The 24,138-nt window shown below is 40.8% G+C and overlaps 1 protein-coding gene across 3 annotated transcripts in view; it reads right to left on the bottom strand.

Moving 5' to 3' along the window:
* The window catches only part of enah (ENAH actin regulator), a 340,698-nt gene that overhangs the window by 131,423 nt on the left and 185,137 nt on the right, over positions 1-24,138 (bottom strand). For all 3 annotated transcript variants that reach the window (XM_063040502.1, XM_063040500.1, XM_063040499.1), the window contains one exon: positions 13,297-13,474. In XM_063040502.1, the coding sequence (XP_062896572.1) occupies positions 13,297-13,474 (178 nt within the window). The remainder of the gene's footprint in view (positions 1-13,296; positions 13,475-24,138) is intronic.

Raw genomic sequence — 24,138 nt, 5'->3', positions numbered from 1 at the left:
AGCACAAACATCATGGGCCGAAGAGTTTGTTCTTGAGCTGCATTGCTCTATGTTTGGCTCACTTTTCGAAAGAAAACTTCATAAAATTAAGGGTACATAGCCTCAAAAGTCATTGGTATTGAACTGAGAGCTTGTAAATAAAACATTTAATTTGAGGAATCACTCAGAAAGAGTGCATGCAAGCAACCCAGCACAGGACCTCAAGTCAAGTAGAATACATGCAAAAGAAATGCTTCCATTTGAAGAGGGACAGTGAGAAAGAGTAGGGAATTCAATCCAATGCTACAACTAGAGTCTCTAAATTTTTCCTTGTGTGACCCCCAGAAAGTGGACACTAAACTCCAGTCCTGATGAAAGGTATCAGCATACAGCAGGATTCAGTGCTGGTACTTTTCTTTGTAATATACATATACAAATGAATTGGATGAGAATGTAGCTGGTCTGATGAGCAAGTTTGCAGTAGACATGAAAATTGATGGAGTCATACATTGCACAGCAATAGGGTATTTGGTGATAAGTACATGAGAGAGAAAATAAGCAGAAGACGTGAGATGACAAGATGACACTGAACAGGTGGGAGTTCATCAGCACCCAATTGCCCACCATTGAGAACATCTACCACAAACGCTGCCTGGGCAGGGTGAAAAGCATTATCAGGGATGCATCTCACCCTAACCATGGACTTTTTACTCTCCTCACATCTGGTAGGTGCTACAGGAGCCTCCGCTCCCACACCAGCAGGCACAGGAAAAGCTTCTTCCCTGAGGCTGTGACCCTGCTGAACCTCACATCACAGCGCTAAGCAGTATTGCACCCATATTGTACTGTCTCAGTACTTTTATATTTGTGTGCTGTAGCACTTACTTTTTATTCTTAGTTATTTTGTAAATAACACTATTCTTTGCATTTCTGGTCAGATGCTAACTACATTCCATTGGCTTTGTATCTGTACTCGGCACAATGAAAATAAAGTTGAATCTAATCTAATATGAGCTCGAACAGTTGGGTTTTTTTAGACTGTTGTAGATTTTACAAAATTTTTTAAAAACATTTAAACAATTTTTGGACAAGTTCTGAAATGTTGCACATGGTTGATTTACAACACTCATTCGACTAAGTAGAGTGCAAAAACATTCAGTTGGCATGTTTCATATTTTTGTTTCTTCCCACATTTTTAAAAACTGATACGTATAGAACAGTGGCCAGGGTGCAGCTGCTGCCTCTCACAGAACAGGTGTGAACACACCCTGCAGATAGCAAACTCTAACCAGTAAAGCACACTAATCAAGAAGTAATTGAGCATGAAGAGATGTTGTAACAACTGCTCTGATATGTAGCCACAGTCATAGACACCATTATTGAAGCAAGAGACAGCTGGCTCAGTAAATATGCTTGCAATTCGGGGAGAATATGTCATGTTCTTCAGTCACAACTGCCAAGGAACAGCCACTTACCGCTGTGCAAGAGTAATATTTCAAAATCAAGACAGGCAGACAAGATTGAACTTTAGATGGCCCATTTCACAACCACAGGATACCTCAAAGTATTTCACAGTAAATGCATAGGCAGTACTGTACTCTTACGTAGGAAACAATGCACACACAAGGTTCCAAACGTATTAGGTAAATGAATAAATAATCTTGTGGATGGATGATCACCTAGCAAAGTTGATGAGTAGTAAATATTAGCACGGACAACTCGAAATCTCCACTGAAAACATGCAACCCAAGGGGGCAGATGGAGCCATGAAGGAACATTTCACCTGAAGGAAGGTACATCTCAAATAGTTCAGCACTCCCTCTAAGCCTCTCCAAAGCTCAAGGAGTCCCTTAACTGGATCCTTCTGTCTCAGAGACAACAGCATCACCAAATGAACTGAGATCAAAGTGCTCAGGCCTACATTAAAGGCCATTCCCTCCCTCCCCCCCCCCCCACCAAATGTACTGGTATAAGTTCTACTGAATGGCACTAGGCATTGCTGGAAAGCCTTAACACTAAAGCCAAATGCAATTATTTTTAAACAAGTTAAATTTTCTTAACTTAATCATGGCATCCAACTATTTTACCTCTCTTTAAAAATAAGAGCATAATGCAGTACTTTAAACCACCGGGCCGCGGACCGGTACCGGGCCGCAGAGCATGCGCTACCGGGCCGTGAGGAAGCGATATGAGTCAGCTGCACCTTTCCTCATTCCCTGTCACGGCCACTGATCAGCCATTACGCATGCGAGGTCGTGACCCGCGCATCACCTGTGTCAGGGTGGGAAGGAGATCAACTCCTCGAGCTTGTAAATGACGACGGGCTGAAAAGTATGTTTGACATAATATCTCTGTCGGCATTTTGGATCAAAGTCAAGGCTAAATATCCTGAGATAGCTACGAAAGCACTGAAAACGTTGCTTCCATTTCCAACATTTTTCTGCGAAGTGGAGTTTTCTGCAATGAATGCAACGAAAACTAAACTGCGGAATAGACTGGCCATAAGGAACCCCCTTCGAGTATCGCTGTCTCCCATCACCCCTCAGTAGGACCGTGTTGTTGCAGGGAAACAAGCCCAGGGCTCCCACTGATTCGGCGATATTGGTGTGTTGCAATGATTTTATATATTTATACGGGGAAAATATGTGCTGTGTGTTTAATATCCAAATGTTACTTAAAATGTTATGATGCTAATGACTTATAAGTGACCCTATAACAATTACAGCACGGAAACAGGCCATCTCGGCCCTTCTAGTCCATGCCAAACGCTACTCTCACCTAGTCCCACCGACCTGCACACAGCCCATAACCTTCCGTTCCTTTCCTGTCCATATACCTATCCAATTTTTCTTTAAATGATAATATCGAACCTGCCTCTACCACTTCTACAGGAAGTTCATTCAACACTTCAAGCTCCCCTGTCCTCCCCTGATAATTGACTTATCACTGTATTCATGCGAGGAAAATATGCGCTGTGTGTTTAATATTAAATTCATTAGATAAACCCTTTTAGAAACAAAATTGAGTGTATTACCCACTTATCGCCTATATTTCAGTAGTGATTAACACCCACCCCCACGAACAGAATCGCCAAAAAGTATTTGCTTGGGGGGGGGGGCAGGGCGGGAATCAGCAGGTCACGACGCGCATGCACACTGGTGCCCGCGCAAGGCTTCATGGCCATTGTAGTCTTTCTGGGTAAACAACGCATTTGACTGCTACTCTTGTCCGTTGGCAACCCTACCCCCACCCCCCCCCCAGTCAGCCGGTCCGCAAGAATATTGTCAATATTAAACCGGTCCGCAATGCAAAAAAGGTTGGGGACCCCTGCTTTAAACAATATGCAACTGGTCTGAAACTGTTTAGCTCGGAAATGACCACCCTCTTTGTCAAGATCTAATTTGGTAGCATGGCCAATAAGAGAAAAATGTAACCACTGTCCAGACAACTTGACTATAAGTGGTGGATAAGCTGTTAGGGAAAAAAATTCCAAGTGCCAGTACAAATTAGAATGGAACAGATTAGCAGAAGATGTGGATTTGTTAAGGGGAAAACAAGTATAATTAAACCAATTAACAAATAGTAAGAGAAAGGTATTTGGTTCTTTAAACCTGCTCTGACATTCAACAAGATCTTGGCTGATTTTTCAACTCTGCCTCTTTTTCTTACACTAGCTGTAAATTCCTCAATTCTCCTTTCTAAAATTCAGTCCATCTTGAATGCAGCCGTTGCCTTCACCTCCACACCCTCAAGTAGACAATTTTACAGATGCACCACCCTATGGGTACAGAAGTTTCTTTTAGCCTGATTAAACTGGTAAATTGGTTTACTACTGTCACATGTACCAAGGCAAAGTGAAAAACTTTGTTTTGCATGTCATTCATACAGATCATATTACCAATGTACTGAGGAAATATAAAATAATAACAGAGTGTAGTGTTACAGTGAAAACTCAGTGCAAGGAGACAAGGTGCAACGATGGTGGAGGTCAAGAGTCCATCTTATTATACTGGGGAACCATTCAACAGCCCTATAACACCAAGACAGAAACTGTCCTTGAGGCTGCTTGTATCTGCTTTCAAGCTTTTGTATCTCTGACTAATCGGGGGCGGGGGGGGGTGGAAAGAGAGAGAATGTCTGGGGTGGGTGGGATCTTTGACCGTGTTGACGATAGTCGAATTAATCCTAAACACAACAAATTCTGCATATGCTGGAAATGCAAAACACCACACAAAATGCTGGAGGAACTCAACACGTCAAGCAGGACCTGCGAAAATGAATAAATAGTTGATGTTTCGGGCTGAGATCCTTCTTCAGGACTCCAAAGTTTGGAGGGCAGAAGATGCCAGAATAAAAGAGTGCGGGGAGGGGAAACTAGAAGGTGATAGGTGAAGCTGGGTGGGAAGGAAAGAAAGGGCTGGACAAAAAGGAATCTAATAGGAGAGAAGTGGGTCACAAGAGAAAGTGGGGGGGCACCAAGGGAGTTGATAGGCAAGTAAGATGAGGAAAGAGGATAGTGGGAAATAAAAGGGAGGGGATTTTTTTTAAACCAGAAGCAGAAATCAATATACATGTCCCACCAAGTTGTAGGCTACCTAGACAGAATGCACATTATTGCTTCTCCATCCTGAGGGTGGTCTTATCGTGGAATGACCCATAGGAATGTGAATGGAAATCAGAATTAAAATGCCCGTCAACCAAGAAGTTCTGCTTTAGGTGCCTGGATCAGAGGTGTTCAGCAAAGCAGTACCCCAATTTACTACAGGTATTACCGAAAGAGGAGGCCACACTGGGAGCATCAGATACAATAAACGATCTAGCAAATTTGCAGGTGAAGTGTTCCCTCACCTGGAAGGACTGTATAGGGCCCTGAATAGAAGTGAGAGACCAGGTAAATGGGCAGGTGTAGCAATTTTGCAGCTTGCAGGGAGAAACGTGGAAGGGAGATGAGTGGAGAGGAACAAAAGGACAAGGGAATCATGGAGGAAAATAATCCCTGTGGAAGGCGGGGTGGGGGGGGTAGGATTCCTTTGGAAATGGCAGAGGTTGCGGAGAATGACATGCTAGATGTGGAGGCTCATGGGGTGGTAGGCAAGGACAAGAGGAACTCTATCACTGTTTAGGCAGCAGGAAGACTGGGTGAGCATGGACGTCTGTAAAATGGATGAGATGCGGGTGAGGGCAGCATCAATGGTGGAGAAGGGGAAACCCCATTCTTTGAAGGAGGGCATCTCTGATGTCCTGGAATGGAAAGTCTCATCCTGTGAACAGCTGCAGCAGAGACAAAGGAACCAAGAAGAAAAGGGAACACTATTTTTACAGGAGACGGGGTGGGAAGTAGTATAGGCAAGATAGCTGTGGGAGTGAGTACGTTTATAAAAGATGTCGACTGACAGTTTGTCGGGGTGGGGGGGGGGGATGAGGGAAAAAGAGACAGAAAGAGAGAAATAGACCAAGTGAATTTAAGGGCAGGGTGGCAGTTGGAGGCAAAACTGATAAATTTGATGAGCTCAGCATGAGCGCAAACAGCAGCACTAATGCAGTCATCAAAGTGGCAGAGGAAGAGTTCTGGAGCATTACCGGAGAGGCTTGGAACATGGACTGTTCTACATAGCCAACAAAAAGGCGGACATGTCTGGGCTCATGTGGGTGCCCATATCTAATACCGAGGCTGGAGAAGGTGGGGAAAATAGCTGAAGTGCTACAATTAAAGATCCCCTCATCTTGAATCTGCATCTGCCTGCAATAATGCCAAACACTGCTTACCACCTTAATTACTTTTATCAGAATCAACTCCCAGTAGATGTATATAAAAGGCCATCTGGGTCCCTCTAAACTCAATATTTTCAATCTCCCAACATTTGAGAGCACTAGTTTTCTATATTTCCCCTCACAAATAATAGGTCTCACATTTTTCTGTATTACATTCCATCAACCACACTTTTGTCTGCTAATCGCTTGGTATTCTCCAGATGCCCTTCTATATCCTCCCTAGAGCATATAATGCCAATTAGGTCTGTATAATTTAAAAATATGGATACTACTTAACCTGTCATCCAAGTCACTGATACATATTGAACAGCATGCCATCATCAATCAATGCAATTCTCCACTGGTTATAGTCTCCCAATATGAAAATGATCTGTTTATGCCTAGTACTCTTTTCTGCCCATTATATTTTCAATCATTCCAAAATATTATACCTTATCCCATTGTACTCTAATTTTGTCTGGTCATGTCACATGTGGCATTATACTGAAAGTATTGTACATACTTTCAGTATTGGATATACACTATATCCAGTGGTTTCTCTGATTAAGTACACTGCTTGTTAGAACTTAAAAATTAAATGATTCCCTTTCCTAAAACCATCATAGCACTGCCAGATCCTGTAGCTATTTTGTAAAGGCCCTAATGCCTAATAGGTTCATATATTTTCCCCAATACAAAATCAAACTAATTGGTCTGTATTTCACAGATTTCTCTTCATCTTTCTTAAATGGTGGGATTTCATAACTTACAATCCTATCTGTGGGAAATGTTCTGGAATGCATGGAATTATGTAAAATTATAGTCAATGTATCCACAATCCCCATAACGTGCCTCCCAACCTCATGTGTAGGCTATCAGCTCCTAGGAGGTTCCAATTTCACGGAGGTTCCAAGGGAAAGTAGCATTAAATCCAAAACTGGTTCAAGTGGGAAGAATCACAGGGTAATAATGACGTGCTACTGGAAGGCTGGATATATACTCAGAGTTCTGATGACCAGTGCCAACATGCTTACATAAATACACATATTGAATTCAATGGACAAGTTTGCAAATGATACAAAAGTCAGTTTTGTAAAAAAAAAAATACAGACTAAAAAGATCTCAGTCTGGTCAAATAGTTGGAAATAGAAGCAGTGAATGGAATCCAATCCAGATGACACAGAAACTGAAACAGTTGTGGCGAATGAGGAATATTGTTAAAGGATACAGCAAGATAGACCAGTTGGTAATTTTGCTGGAGAAATGGAAGCTTAATTCAGACAATTGTGAGGTGTTACACTGTGAGAGGCCAAATGAAAAATCAAAGTACACAGAAAATGACAGGACTCCTGGGCACTGATGTAGAGAGTACAAGCCAATAATTCCCTGAAAGTGCAACCATAAGTGACCAGGGTGGTGAAGAAGGCATGAGCCATGTTCATCTTATCAGACAGGGCATTAAGTGCAAGAGTCAGAAACTCATGTTATAATTGTACTGAATTTTAGTTAGAACACTTTTTTGGAGCTGTGTGTGCAGATTTATTTGTCACACTACAGGAAGTAGTGGAGCTTTGGAAACAATGTACAAGTAATTCACTAAGATGTTGCCTGGATTTAAGTGTTAAGTCTATTCTGTCTGGTGTTCCTGATGCAGCCTCCTCTACATACTGTAAATTGGGGGACCACTTTCTCAAGCACCTCCACTCCATCCAAAGTAGAACTTGCTGGTGGCCAAACATTTTAATTCCCACTCCTATATGTCAGCCCATGGCCTCCTCTTGTGACATGATGAGGCCACCCTCAGGGTGGAGGAGCAAGACCTCAAAGTTCAAAGTTAAATTATTAGAGTACATAGATGTCACAGATTTTTATGCTGGCATACAAAGCAAATCTATAGAACAGTAACTGTAAGCAGGAACTGTAAACTGTAAACATCAGGAACTATAAACTGTAAACAAACTGTGGTAATGCAGATATAAACAGCAATAAATAACGAGCATGAAATAACAGGATAAAAGTGTAGCTATCTCCTTTGGCTCAGGAGCCTGATGATTGAGGGGTCGTAACTGATCTTGAACCTGCTGTTGCAAGTCCTTCTACCTGATGGCAGCAGCAAGAAAAGAGTATGGCCTGGGTGGTGAGGATCTTTGATAATGGAAACAACAGGAATTCTGCAGATGCTGGAAATTCAAGCAACATACATCAAAGTTGCTGGTGAACACAGCAGGCCAAGCAGCATCTGTAGGAAGAGGTGCAGTCAACGTTTCAGGCCGAGACCCTTTGTCAGGACTTTTTGATAATGGATGCTGCTTTTCTATGGCAATGCTTCATGTAGACGTGCTCAATGGTTGGCAGTGTTTTACCTGTGATGTACTGGGCCAATCCATTACCTTTTGCAGGATTTTCTGGTGTTCCCATACCAGGCTATAATGCAGCCAGTCAGCACACTTTCCACTACGTATCTATTGATGTTTGCCAAGGTTTTCAATGACTTAGCAAATCTCTGCAGACTCCTGAGGAAGTAGAGGTGCTGTTGTGCTTTCTTTGCAATTATTTTTATATGATAGTTCCAGGACAGATCCTATGAAATACTGACACCCAGAAATTTAAAGTTATTGACCCTCTCCACCTCTGCTCCTCCGATGATAACCGGCTCATGGACCTCTGGTTTCCCTCTCCTGAAGTCTACAATCAGTTCTTTGGTCTTATTGACATTGAGTGAGAGGATGTTATTATACCACTCAGCCAAGTTTTCAGTCTCCCTCCTGTATGCTGATTCGTCACCCCCTTTGATACAGCCTAAAACAGAGGTATCATCAAACTTGTATATGGTGTCAGAGTTGTACTTAGCCACACAGTCCTAGGTACAAAGCAAGTGGAGCAGGGGGCTAAGCACACATCCCAGCAGTGCTCCTGTGCTGATGGAGACTGTGGAGGAGATGTGCTTGCCAATCCAAACTGACTGGAGTCTACATGAGGAAATCCAAGATCCAATTGCACAAAGGCGTATTGAAGCCCAGGTCTTGAAGTTTACTGATTGGTCTTGAGGGGATGATGGTGTCAAATGCTGAGTTGTATTCGATAAAGAACATCTTTGCTGTCCAGGTGGTTCCAGGGTTGTGTGAAGAGCCAATGAGAAAGTATCTGCTGTGGACCTGTTGCTTCGGTCGGCAAATTGGAGTGGGTCTAAATCGCCACTCAGACAGGAGCCTCTCAAAACACCATCACTATGGATGGAAGTGCCACTGGACAATAGTCATTTAGACAGGTTACCATGCTCTTCTTGGGCACTGGTACGATTAAAGCTTGCTTAAAGCAGGTTGGTACCACACACTGTTAGAGCGAGAGGTTGAAGATATCCGTGAATACACCAGCCAGCTAGTTGGCACAGCTCTTCAGTTCTCGGTCAGGTACTCCAACCAGACCAGATGCTTCCCTTGGATCCACTCTCATCAAGTCATCTTCAGGTACTGAGACCAAGGGATCTTTGGGAGGTTGGGGGTGCTCAATGGTTCCTCCTTGTTCTGGTGATCAAAGCAAGCATAGAAGGTATTGAGCTCAACTGGAAGCTCTGCTCTGCTTCCCCATTACACGACTTAACTCTGAAGGAGGTTATGGGGCATTCAAACGCTGCCACAGCTGTCCAGCATCCCTGGTTGATTCCAGTCTAGTCCAGAATCTCCATCACCCAAGAGATGGCTTTCTGGAGATCATACCCACATCTCCAGACTTGAGTGCCTCTGATCTGGCTCTCAGCGGGTTCCGGACTTCATTGTTCATCTAGGGCTTCTGATTGGGGAAAATCCTGAATGATTTAATGGGGGCACATCTTCCACAGCTGTTTTAATTAAGTCTAATGATCCTGGTGGAGTCATTCAGGTTCTCAGATGAGTTCTTGAAACAGCCCAGTCCACTGACTCAAGGCAATCCTGTAACAGTTCCCCTGCCTCCCGCGACCACCTCTTAGTTGTCTTGATCTCTGTAGCCTTTCTCCTCAGGCTCTGTTTGTAATGTAAGTAGCAAGAGTACAGCTAAATGATCCGACTTATCAAAATGCAGTCTCAGAAAGGAACAATAGACATTGCTTATCATAGTGTAGCAGTGGTCTAGTGTGTTGGGACCTCTAGTGCAACAGGTTATGTGCTGGTGATAATTGGACAGGGTTTTCTTCAAACAGGCCTGGTTAAAGTCACCAACTATAATTTGAAATACATCAGGATGAGCTGTTTCTTGCTTACACATAACATTCGCCTTGTATTCCATCTGGGTAACCTCCAACCTGATAGCATGTACATCAATTCCTCCTTCCAGTAAAAAAAATACCCCCCAACTTCTATTCCCCCACTCTGGCCTCTTAACTCTTCCCACCTGCCTATCACCTTCCCTGGGTCCCTTCCTCCTCACCTTTCTCCTTCGGTCCACTCTCCTCTTCTATTCGATTACTTCCTCTCCAGCCTTTTACCTTTCCTACTCACAGGGCTTCACCCAACACCTTCTAGCTATCCTCCTTCCCCTCCCTCCACCTTTTTATTCTGGTGGCTTCCCCCATTCTTTCCAGCCCTGAAGAAGGGTATTTATTGATTTCCATGGATTCTGCCTGACAGTCCTCCAGCACTTTGCGTAGTTTGCTTTGGATTTCCAGCACCTGCAGTATTTCTTGTGTTTATGATTAGCTGTAAAGGTACTGTTGACAAAATTATACAGTATTTTCTGGAGGGGGTAGAAAGTCAAATGTGAGAAGGTACAATTTTAAGGGGAGGTGAGAAAGGACAATTTTGAAGGAGATAAGCAAGGCGGAATATTTTCTCTGCACAAAATGGTCGGTGGAATGCACTGCTGGTGGAGGAAATAGAAGAGATACAAAAGTAATACATGTCAAAAGGTATTTAGAAAGACACATAAATAGACAAGGAATGGAGACCATGAACAGGCTGATGGGATTAGTTAGCATCATGTTCAATACAACATGGTACCAATCATGGAGGACTGTATGACCTTTTTCCATTTTTCTATGTTCTATAAACAATGCACTTGGAGTACAAACAACAGTAAATGCAATAACTTGTAGGATGTGCAGTACAATCTAACAATGAGCTATCAGAATGCATGACTTTAAATTCCTAAATGCAACAGGTGATCTCCAGGACATAGCAGTGAAATGACCTTGATACGAGTTCAGGATACTCCAATGCACCAAGAAAACCAACAGCAGTCAAGCTTTTGGCAAAGGGAGGCCTAGATCCACAGAGATATGTAAATCAAACAGCAGCATGTGTTTTTTTTAAAAATGTTAATAAATTTGGAATTAAGAACTAGCAAGTGTGATAAAAACCAATATGGAACAGTCATAACTCTTTCAGGTAAGAAAATCTATCTTTTTTTTACTCTGACTAAAATGTAATTCCAGACTCACAATGTTCGCTTTTAGCTATCCTGTATTATGCAAGCCACAAAGTTCAGGGACAACTTGAGACGGGCAAATTCCAGCCTTGTCAATAACTTCAATATCCCATGAACAAATAAAACCAACAGTGGTCAAAGCTTTTGGTAGAGGGAGGCCAAGACAACTGATCCACAGAGATATGTAAATCAAACAGCAGCATGTGAATTTTTTTAATGCAAGAATAGACACAAGGACTAAGATGAAAATGTCTCAACTTGCCTATCAGTACCTTGTAAATAATTACATGCCATACAACTAATGCAACAATATTACATTGCACCAATGTGACTAAAATACCCCAAAACACCAAAGTAAATCAGAAAATGCTGGAAATATGCTGTAGCTCAGGTGACATCTGTGGACAGAAGCAAGCAGTAATGTTTCAGGTTAATGATCAGACAAATTGTCATCAATCTGAAACCTTGACCATTTCTCCCTCCACAGATGTTTCACAAGCATTTTCTGAACTTATTTCAGATTATAACCTCTTTTTTTAAATTTTGATTTCTGAATACAAAAGTTGAGCAGTGGTTCATTATCTGAAAATAATATACATGGCAATAGAAATTTTCACGATTGGCTACAATACAGGTCTTTATTATAAACTAATAGAACTGAAATGCAGCACACTTTTAGCAGGACAATTACATCAAGCTGCTAACCATAAACACAACTAATGAATGAGCTGAAAATTCCTGAATGCTTGTCAAAAAAGAATGACATTTTTCCTGAACCTATTTTCACGTTGTTCGCAGACCTTATCGATCTTTGTTGTTAAGTCTATAAAAGTTCCACAAAAACCCTCAAGTAAAACCGGACATGCACAGATTCACCAAAATAGATATTAGTTTTTAAATGGTCTGTAAATTTATACCAAAAATTTTATGTGCAATAGGATTAAATATATGTCTTTAGACTAAAGGCAAATTCCATTGTATTGTCCAGTGTTCCTCCCAGTCTGAAATGTTATTTGAATATACCATTATGCTATCAGAAACTTGCATAATTGTATTTCCTTAAAGATTTTGTGCCTAACATGCATTAGTAATAGTCTGATGAGTTCAATCTTCCATACCCAAAAAGGGATCAAGGAGCACAGCAATTCTACATCTAAGCAGGTTGGGTGTTTTTACCATTTAATTCACATTGGTATGCAAATTCTAGGATAAGTTAATGTCTCAGGAATGTCAGTGCAACCTGCTGATGGATGAGATTACAGCATAACTTCCTAGTTATAGCAGTTGCTATAAATGTACACCAAGCACTTTCCAGCTCTGATTCACAAGTAATCAACTTTGTTTCTGAAAATAAAGTAACTATTTAAATCATCAACACACCTCATCAGAAAGTTACATTGCCCAGCAACCAAATAAAGCAATTTTATTATTTACATTATGATAAATAAACTAATGCTTTCAAATTCAATTTGTATAATAAACTACAACAAGCAATTTTTGTATTCAAGCCCTGACCACATCAGTAATTTAATTTCCTCCTTGACCCTCCCCCACCTAAGCAAACTGATTAGGACACTCACAAACAAGCATCGTGAGGCATGAGTAAACCAGGTTATCATCATCCTTTTATCTTTGAATTTAAACGGAAATTTTGGCTCAAGAGAAGGTAACTTCTGTAAGTAATAGCACTCAGGTTGGAAGGGACAAGAACATGCTGCTCAGTTGTGTGCAAACTACAGACTTTCAATGACAGCTGAACGCTCCTTGAAATGGCTCAGGAAGGCAGACAGTATAATCAGTCAGTAACTACACAAGACCTCCATGATGGGTTTGCAATTAAGTTAACAACTGACCCTTTAATGGTGCAGTAGTCAGAAACCAAAGCAAACCACTGATGTCTCACTTGAAAACACATTTCCCATTTTCATCTTTGTCAGATAATGCATTTGTGCATATTGCTGATGTAGCCAAGATATCTCGTTACCCTCCCAACATCACAGAATGGCTTGACAATCATTTTTTTCTATAGAAGGATTGAAGCAGAAGAAAAATGCAACTAAATTATGGCCAGACCTGATTCAATAAGGCCACCCTTTCAATTTGCTCTGACTTAATTCACAAAAGCAAATTATTAAAATTGCAACAATTTACACAAAGAATTCTTACCTGCATCCTGGGAATTTAGCACTTCCAAGGCATGCATCATGGCACTTGCAAATACATTGGCATCTTCTTTGCTGCCAAAGTTCAGACCATACACCTGCCTGGCATCTCGCCACTGATGAAAGGTCTGTGTAGCCTGATTGTACTTCAGCCCTTTGGGAATGGCACAGTTTATCACAACCTGTCAATAAAAGTTTCAGAAGTTTAAGATTAGTGTAACAAACACAGGGAATAATTCCACTTGAAAGGAAGAATAGAAGCTTGCAAGTTAAATTGGTAAGTCATATTGAGCAAGGAACATTCCAACAAGATTCCTCCCAGCACGTAACAAAATTGATTGTTTTACGTTAAAATATGTAAAGGCGACCCTTAGATTATGGGGGAGTTAGCTCCTAGAAAGTTATCGTATTGTATTTTCCCCAACATAATTTCTAGCGGACTGAATTTTATTCATCTCAAATTTTTATGTTGTGATTTATGAATCCTGTAAGTTTCAACTTCCATAACCTGAATGCAGTAATAAGAGGAATCATCTACATAGTAAAATCTTTGTTTGAGATAATTTGAGACATATGCAACACCATAATAAAAACTATGTTGCAACTAACCAAAAATGACCAATTTTATTTTGTCTCCTATTCATGCTATAAAGGATTGGCAGATAATGCTATGTAACTTACAATTTTGTTTTAAATCATACTATTTATCCATAATAACTATAATAATTCAGAGATCTAGATACAGTTTTAACAACAATTACAGTAAATCCTTTGGAACAAGAAACAATGATAAATAATATCACAGAGAAACAGAGGAACATTCCAAGTCAACAAACAAAACACAAATGTGAAAGCATACTCCTGCAATGTCAGCACTTATCCACATCCTTTCCACCACACCTACACAGAACAAAAGTAAAATGCTGCTAAAACTCAGCAAATGAAGAGACATTCATTGAGAAAGGGATTCAAAGTAAAGCAGCGACTTTCACTTTGCCTCCATGGGTGCTGCATAGCCCGGAAATTTCCCAGTACTTTTTTTGAGATACTAGTGTCTGTGGGCTTTTGTGACTGCATCCCTACATAGAAACTGGTAGTGGCCTGGATTCTGAGCTATGCATGTGAACGTATACATTTATGAATTTATGCAGAAAGTTTTATGGGGTATACCTACAAAAAAAGTGACAAATTTTGAAATTTTGCTAAACAATTTCATCCAAAAACAAACTGAGAGCCATTTGAGATGTCTACCCAGCACCAAAAGAAACAAGTAGATTCATGTGATGGCTGTCTTCGATAATTGTGATTGTCAGGAAGTCCTCAGAGCAAGTATAAACCCAGCCACTTTCAAATTTTTTAACCTGAACATCAAAATTGGTGATGTTCATTGACTGCATAAAGTTCAGTTCCACTTGGAAATGAAGCAGTTCACATCTTCATTCAGCAAAAGTTAAACCACGTAGAGATCTGTTGGATGACAGGTAAAATATACTCAGAGGCCACTTTATTAGGTACACCTATATGCCTGCACATTAATGCGAATAGCTCATCAGCCAATCATATGGCAGCAACTCAAAAGCATGCCCATATGGTCAAGAGGTTCCGTTGCTGTTCAGACCAAACATCAGAATGGGGAAGAAATGTGATCCCAGTGATTGTGACTGATTGGAATGATTATTGGTGTCAGATGGGTGGTTTGTGTATCTCAGAAACTATTGGACTCCTGCGATTTTCACAAGAGTTTACAGAGAATGTTGCGATAAACAAAAAGACATCCAGTGAGTGGCAGTTCTATGGGCGAAAATGCCTTGTTCATGAGAGGTCAGAGAAGAATAGCCAGACTGGTTCAAGCTGACTGAAAAACAGCAGTAACTCAAATAATCACGCACTACAAAAGAGGTGTACAGAAAAGCATCTATGAAAGCCCAACACATCGAACCTTGATGTGGATGAGCTAAAGCAGCAGAAGACTACAAACATAATAGCCACTTTATCAGGTACAGGAGGCACTGAGTATGGCCTGTTTCTGTGCTGTAGTGGTCTATGATTCTACGTAGAGGAGACTCAAACTACCCTACAACGTCACAGCTTTCCAGAAAGAATCTTGGCTGCTGAAGACAAGCATCTTGGATGAATAATCGGCTGACAATTACGGAGCCATCAATTCGAGGATATCAATCAATCAAAAGTATAAGAATTAGATTTTGATTCTCTTCCTGGACTGCTGTACACACAAAGATCAGTATAAAGCTTAGATGACAATAGGGATTTGGTCAGATCTTGTACAAACCCCTGATTTTTGGGTTCCATTGCTAAGACGGCATTGGCAAGACATGTCAATGTTTTGCAGGCAGTTAACAAAACTAATTATTCCATTAAATTTTTTTTCTGGACTACAATCACTACAACCTGCAATTTCTCTTTGAGAATTGTACTTTTGAACTATCTGTACAAACAGGCGTTTTTATGGGATCTGGAAGGATTCAGTGAACTGGACTCTTGAGAATGCAGGTGCGGGCAAGACAACTGCTGGGGCAGATTTGCGGCTGAAGCAAAACTGTAGGCTGGGTTTAAACTGTGGGCTGGATTGCAGCAGCAGGGCCTAGGCCCAAAAGCAAGTAATAAATCAATGTCAGCCAGGTTTTAAAAATTAAGGCATTGAGGCCGAGGGCAAAGGACAAAGCAGTGATCAGCTCGCTACTCCCCGAGGCTTTACTCACCTCAGCACTGAATTGACTCCAGCTGCGGTGTTTGTGGCTGCCTGCAAGATGAATCTCAAGGTTGTATATGGTATACATATTTTGATAATAAATGTACTTTACACTTCAATAGTAACAACCACTATGTGTGCATTATATTTAGAGTATATTTTGTTGTGGGTTTGGATTTGCAGGAGATAAATAAAGGAAATATTTGAAAATATAATAAATGATAATTTGGATGAGGCTAGATTTGGTGAACAAGATCACACAATTGGCTGGATGGATACAGCTAATATACAGTGCCTATAACAAGCATTCATCCCTCTGAGCCCCCTCCAACTTTCAAATCCCTTACTCACTCTTCCTTCAGTTAGTCCTGACGAAGGGTCTCGGCCTGAAATGTCGACTGCACCTCTTCCTAGAGATGCTGCCTGGCCTGCTGCATTCACCAGCAACTTTTATGTGTGTTGCTTGAATTTCCAGCATCTGCAGAATTCCTGTTGTTTGCGTTTAAGTTCATCCCTCTGGGAAGTTTTCATGTTTTATGTTTTACAACATTGAATCACAGTGGATTTAATTTGGCATATTTGACACTGATCAACAGAAAAAGACTCTTTCATGCAAAGTGAAAACAGATCTCCAAAAAGTGATCTAAATTAGTTACAAATATAAAACACAAAATAATTGATTGCATAAGTATTCACCCCCTTGAAAATAACACACTAAATCATCATTGGTACCACCAAATGGTTTTAGAAGTCTCATAATTAGTTAAATGGAGATCGCCTGTGTGCACAGTCAAGGTATTTCAATTAATTGTAGTAAAAGTACAGCTGTCTCTGGAAGGTAGAACTGCTGGTGAGTCAGTATCCTGGCAAAAACTACACCATGAAGACAAAAGAACATTCCAAGCAACTCTGTGAAAAGGTTATTGAAAAGCTCAAGCCAGGAGATGGATACAAAAACATTTCCAAGTTACTGAATATCTCTTGGAGTGCAATTAAGACAATCATCAAGAAATGGAAAGAATATGGCACAGTTGTAAACCATGCAAGAAGGGGAGTAGTGAGGGTGGCCACCAAGAGACCTATGACAACCCTGGAGCTTCACCAGTTACAGCTATATGGAAGAGTCTCAAAGAGAAATGAAAGCCAGTGTTGAAAAAAACTCACATTAAATCTCGGCTAGAGTTTGCCAGAAGGGATGTGGGAGACTCTGAAGTCAGCTGGAACAGTTCTGATGAAACCAGAATTAAGCTTTTTACCCATTAGACTAAATCCTATGTTTGGCGCAAGTCAAACACTGCACATCATCAAAAACATGCCATCCCTTCCATGAAGCTTGGTGGTGGCTGCATCATGTGAGGGGGATACTTCACTGCAGCAGGCCTTGGAAGACTTGTGAAGGTAGAGGGTAGGATGAAAACAGCAAAATAAAGGGAAATCCTGGAGGAAAAACCTGATGCAGTCTGCAAGAGAACCGCAACTTGTGAGAAGATTTGTTTTCCAGCAAGGCAATGACCCCAGGCATAAAGCCAAAGCTACAAAGGAATGGCTTAAAAACAAAGTTAAATTAATGTCCTGGAGTGACCAAATCACAGTCCAGACCTCAATCCAATTGAGAATTTCCGGCTGGACTTGAAAAGGACTATTCACTCATGATCCCCATGCAATCTGACAGAGCTTGAGCAGTTTTGTAAAGAATACTGAAAAATTGCAGTGCCCAGACGTGCAAAGCTGATACAGACCTATCCATACAGACCCAAGGCTGTAATTGCTGCCAAAGGTACATCTACTAAATACTGACTTGAAAGGGGTGAATACTAATTAACCAATTATTGTGTTTTATATTTGTAATTAAATTCGATCACTTTGTAGAGATCTGTTTTCAATTTGACATGAAAGAATCTTTCTGTCGATCAGTGTCAAAAACAGCCAAATTAAATCCACTGTGATTCAGTGTTGTAAAACAATAAAACATGAAAACTTCCAAGGTGGGTGAATACTTTTTATAGGCGCCGTAACTACCAGAGTCATTGCACAACTCACAGCATTCCTTCCATAAAGTATGTGCCAGTTATGTACTATATGATTTTCATTGTGCAAAGTTCAAAATAACTTTTTTTATCAAAGTATGTATACCATATACAACCTTGAAATTGATCTTCCTGCAGGCTCCTACAGGAAAACAAAAACGCAACAGAATCCACGAAAAACCACAAATAAAAAAGACCAACAAAACATCTAATGTGCAAGAGGACAAATCCTTCAAATAACAAAAATATAACCAAATAACACATAGAATATGAGCCCCAAAAGCGAGTCCACAGCTTCAGGGTTAGTTCAACACCTCGGCAAGTGAAGCCAATCAAAGAACTTGATGGCTGCAGGGCAACAACTGCTCCTGAACATGGCAGCATGGGACCCAAGACTCCTGCACACCCTCACCCGATGATAGTGGGAAGAGAAGACGACAGGTTAAATGCAGGCAGATGGGACGGGCTCAGATGGGGTGGGGGAATTTTGGCTGGCACGGAGTAGTAGGGCTGAAATTTCGGGCCTTGAAATTTGCCAACATAATAGTATCTCCCCTTTACAAACACCACAGCAACAATCATCAATAATCATCAACTCCAAGCTCGTGCACAAGTCTTGAGCATATAGATCGCATTCCTCAAAACCACTTGGGAATACCTTGGCCTTGGCGACACAACTACCAAGAGCACAGAGGCCAAAGCAATCCAGTATCACTTCTCAGGGAACTATATAGCTTGGAGCCATCACCCATATTCCTAAATTTGAACTGAAGGTTTGAAGAATGAAACTGAAATAAACGTGGACACAATGTTCTTAAGGTGGTAAATTTAAAGAATACTCGGAGATTAAAGAGACAGTTTCTATTCTTGACGAAAGGTGTCAGGTACTTTTTTTTGAAAAATAGTGGCATAAGAAGCATGCTGAAAGGGTCAAAAAGCTTTGTACTCTTGGGTTGCAGTCATCCTGGGCTTGAAGGGAAATGTTTGACAAGAGTTTCTTGAATTGGCAAAAGATTTTCCTTGCATTGGCAGAGTTGAAGGAGCATGTACAGAAAAAGGTCTCTCAAAGATGGGATAACCCCATAAAGGTACAGTAAGCTTTCCTTGTACCAAACATACAGTTCAAATAAAATCTGCATCATTATCAGGTCCTTCAGGCTCCACTCAATTCTTAGCTAAGCCATTAGGTGGAGCTACATAACACAACAAGGCTAAACAAATAAATAAAATTAATGCCAAACCTTAAAAAGATGTTAAACACAACTGTTAGTAACCTTTTTAAAACACACCTCAGCCAATCAGTACCATATAGGAGTTAAGAATATCGTATTATGGCTGGTGCTCAGGAGTCATGGTAAAAACAAAATCCCATGCACTAGGGATTTGTGCTACAACAGCAAAGTGTGATTTACAGTTACTAGTCTCAGCAGAACATTATGACCCCTGTCCAACACAACAGATTGTATGCTGCAAAAAGTGCATGCTCAGCTCAGGTACCCAAGTTAGCCTTTCACTCACTACTCTTAACAGTACAGATAGGGATTGCACAAGTTACCAGCATTCTAAAAATGAATAAATGGAATGCCAGTGCACTTTAAGCTTGGCCTTACACAGTTCAGAGAGATACAAATCAAGATGAAACAACAGCCACCTGAAATGACTTTCTATCTTGGTGCAAACACTTCCATACCCAGACAAGCAGTGATAAACCTGGAGCAGTATGGCTATGATGGGGTGGGAGGTGGGGAGCTAAGTATGCTGACATCCTTTGGCACAAGTTAGAGAATGTCAGTTACAGAGCCATGCAATGTCATCCAGAGCTGATGTGCTTCATCTATGACAGCAAAAATACAAATTAGCAGAAGTGAGCCACTCAGCCCTTTGTGATCATGGGTCATCTGATTGTAAGTTCAGCTCCATATTCCCATCTACCTTTCATCACCTGGCTTGCTTATCTACCTAATATTCAATGGTTTCATAGACTTTTGAGGAAGAGTTGCAAAGACACAAAAGCAGAGAGAAAATATTTCAACACACACAAAATGCTGGAGAAACTCAGCAGGTTAGGCAGCATCTATGGAGAGAAAGGAACAGTCAACCTTTCATGCTGAGACCCTTCATCAGAACAAGAAAGAGAAGGCAGAAGCCAAAATGAAAGGGTAGTGAGAGGGAAGGGAGTATAAAGTAGCAAGTGAGAGGGTCAGAGGTGAATCCAAGTGACAAAGGACAGGGAAGCGATTACAAACAGAAAATAATTTTTGATTTTGATGCCATTAGGATGTGGGTGACGGCTACACTGATAGCAGTGGGAGAAAACCCTTGTTTTCTGGGGGGGGGGGAGACATCTTGGATGTCCTGGAATGGAAAGGACATATGTGGTGGAGACAGAGAAACTGAGAAAAGGAAATAGCATTTTTTCAAGTGACCGGGGGGAGGGGGAGTAGTCAAATTAACAGTGGGAGTTGGTGGGTCTGTAAAATATATCAATAATCTGTCTCCAGAGATGAAATATTTCATTTCAGTTCTGTATTAAATAGGTGGCCCTTAGTTTCAACTGTGACCCCAAACTGAAGATTTTCCGATTAGAGGAAATATCCTCTCCACATGTATCCTGTCAAGGTCCTCAGAATTTTATATGACAGAACTTGTTAAAGCATCAGAAATGCCTGGAGAAGTAAAGCACCTCCATTCTTAATGCCCAGGTATCCTATGTAGACACTCACTACCATGTCTGTCCACAAATGGTATTCCCCTGTCTGACTGCCAGTACTAAGTCATCACTTTTAAACATTGTAACCTCAGTGTAATTCTATGAGATGATCCAAGCAATTTCAGGAAAGTCCTGATAAAGGGTCTCAGACCAAAATGTCAGCTCTTTATTCCTTTCCATAGATGCTGCCTGACCTGCAGAGTTCCTCCAGCATTTTATGCAGAGAAGTACTGTGCTTCTAAGCCAAGATTTTGTGAAACTTACAAATGGTAGTACTCCCATTCACTCACTGTCCTTTGTCCTAGGTGATAGTGATCATGGGCAAACCAACAACAGCTACATTCAGTAAGTCCTGATGAAGGGTCTCGGCCTGAAACGTCGACTGCACCTCCTCCTACAGATGCTACTTGGCCTGCTGTGTTCACCAGCAACTTTGATGTATGTTGCTTTCAGTAAGTCTGTTTGACGAGACAGTGGCAGGCCATGCACCAATGAGCTGCACTGCTCTAAATAGTACTAGAATTCTTCTATAGTGTTGGACACTTCTGGGAAGAGTAGACAGTCATGCTCATGACTTGCTCTGAGCATGGTGGGAAGATTTTCATGAGTTTTGAAGGCACTAGCCTTCAAAGTACCCAGGACATCTTTAGGGAGCGGTGTCTCAGAAAGGCAGCTTCTATTATTAAGGGCCTCCAGCACCCAGGGCATGCCTTTTTCTCACTGTTACCATCAGATAGGAGATACAGAAGCCTGAAGGCCCACTCAGCGATTAAGGAACAGCTTCTTCCCCTCTGCCATCCGATTCCTAAATGGACATTGAAGCTTTGGACACTACCTCACTTCTATTTTTTTTTTAAAGTATTTTTGTTGTTACATGCTCAAGGAGATCTGTTTTTTTGTGTGAAAATGATGTAATGGTCTTTTGGAGGTCACCTGATGTGATTTTCCCGCCGATGTGAGGTCACGTGATGACATGTGCCCCGTGACTATATAAGGGTCGACCCAGGTGACGCAGTAGAGATTTTGAGTTTGTAGATTTCCAGGTAGAACGTGTTGTGCCTCAGTTTCTGTTGCGTGTTTGTTTTTGTGACGCAGTTTCATTTTTAAAACAGAAGGTGCGTTCTCTTACAAGATTTGTATTATTGGACTGGAAATTTGTGGCTGGAAGCGCCAATTTGCTCAATTCCGACAGTTGAGGGGAGAGTGAAGAATTCATCTGAGTGAAAGATCGAGAGAAGTTTGGCAGTTTAATAAAGAATCGACCTTATTGCGTCTTCGTTGGAGAGTACCTGCATCGAGATAACTCTTGCAAAAGGGCAATGAGTTCATGCAAAAAGGTGCTCGTTCTCTCTCCCTCTAAAGGAATTTAAGGTCAGTTGATTTAAACTGTTTATTTTTGGCATCGGGAATCCTGTGGACAGAACCAGCAGTAAAGGTCCGTCTGTGAAGAAACCCTTCTCCAGAGAAGTCTCTCCCAATTGAATGTGTAAAACTGTTGAACTTTCGAAGTTATCGCTTTAAGAACTATATCTGACTATATCGCTTTAAGAACTATTTTTGCATTTAACACTTTAAGAACCAGAGCCGAGTGGAGTTGGTGAACGGCTGCATACCTGTTAACCTCCTGTTAAAGTTTTCCTTTGTTTTTTTTCCCTAATCGTTCATACGTGTTTGATAAATGTTTGGTTGTTTTTATATAACTTGTCTCGATTAATATTCATTGTTGCTGGTTACGAAACACTGTTTTTGCACATTTTTAAAAAATCTATTCAATATATGTAATTCATTTACTTGTTTGTTTATTATGTTTTATTTTATTTATTATTTTTTTCCTCTCTTTGCTAGACTATGTATTGCATTGAACTGCTGCTGCTAAGTTAACAAATTTCACATCACAATGCCGGTGATAATAAACCTGATTCTGATTCAGTGTTACATGAAACAGAACATCAAACTTGTGCTGCGCATACAGCACATTTATCCACAGATTTCTGGTCAAAGGTGACAAGAAACTTGAGATAGGAGAATCATGGTTATGCTATTAAATATCAAGGGAAGATGATGTGATTCTCCCATACTGAATATGTTCACTGTCTGGCTTTACTTTGTACATTACTTGCCACCATGGTCCTTCCTGGCTTGTTTTGTTCTCTGAGCTGCAATACCTTTCAGTTTGAAATAAATTGAATAATGCAATAATAAACAAAATCTCTACTCTTAGTTTACAATGGAAGGAAAGTCACTGATCACACAGATGAAAGAATTGTTGGATGCAGTGCTCTCTTGCAAGAAATTAACTTTCATTCATATAAATCTTACATGCAACAAGTGGTGTTTGCAGAACTACAGTTTAGCTAATAACAAAGGATGCTGGAAAACTCCAATCTGCAGAGAACAAAACTGAGTTAACATTATGCTATTTCCTCCTCATAGATGCTGTCTGACCTGCTGAGTTCCTCCAACATTTTGCGTGCTGTTCTGTATTCCCAACATTTCAGAACATGAAAGATTATATTTTGTTTCACTTCTCATGCTCACTGCTGAACCCAAGCAGTTCTTGCATTTTCAGGTGTTTTTCTTTATTTTACCAAAGCTCCTTGATGCCATGCGGTCAAATGCTGTTCAATTGTTAAAAGTAAACACCTAACCATCTACTCACCTCTCAAATTTTGAATATTAAGAGCAAGGCTAAATCCAGCCTCAGGTAAGCCTGTAGAACCCAACTGAACATCAAAGTGCAGGTTACATGAGGATGATGGTGCACTGTTTGATTGTCATGCCAAAGTCCACATTAAGGGCATGTATATTAAGGCTAATTCTATGGCAATCTATATCTCCTCCCAGCCTGATAATAGTAAAGGGAGGAATATGGCAAGTCTACGAGGTTATAGTATTTTTTCCCTCTTCAGCATTCTCATTTCCACACACATTACAATGGTGTGTAGGTTGGTAGAGTTACTGACCATCACAATTTGTCAGTCACTGCAAACGAAACTGGTGGAATCTAGAGAAAGTTGAAGGGAATGTTTGGAGAATAAAATAGGATTAGTATAACTGTATGCATAATGGTTGACATGGACTCAGTGGGCTGAAGGGCATGAGCGTGGATTTTGTGATTCAAGGCAAGGAAGAAGTGGCTGCCGGTGACACCAAGGCAGCAGTTGGTTGATTGGGCTATATCACCATTGTTTGCAAATGCCACAAGAGTAGTTGATATCACCACTGGAAATCAATCTTCCTAGAGCTATGCTACTGTTGTTTTAGATAAATCAGAATCAGATTTATTACCACTGGCAGGTGACGTGAAATTTGTTAATTTAGTTGGAGCGTTACAATGCAATACATAGTACAGAAAAAATAAAATAAAAATAAATAACTAAATCAATTACAGTATACATA

The sequence above is a fragment of the Mobula hypostoma genome, chromosome 2 (assembly GCF_963921235.1).
Source record: "Mobula hypostoma chromosome 2, sMobHyp1.1, whole genome shotgun sequence".
In the NCBI taxonomy this organism is placed as follows: domain Eukaryota; kingdom Metazoa; phylum Chordata; class Chondrichthyes; order Myliobatiformes; family Myliobatidae; genus Mobula; species Mobula hypostoma.
The sequence above is the reverse complement of the archived record's forward strand: the minus strand, read 5'-3'. Positions and strand labels throughout refer to the sequence as shown.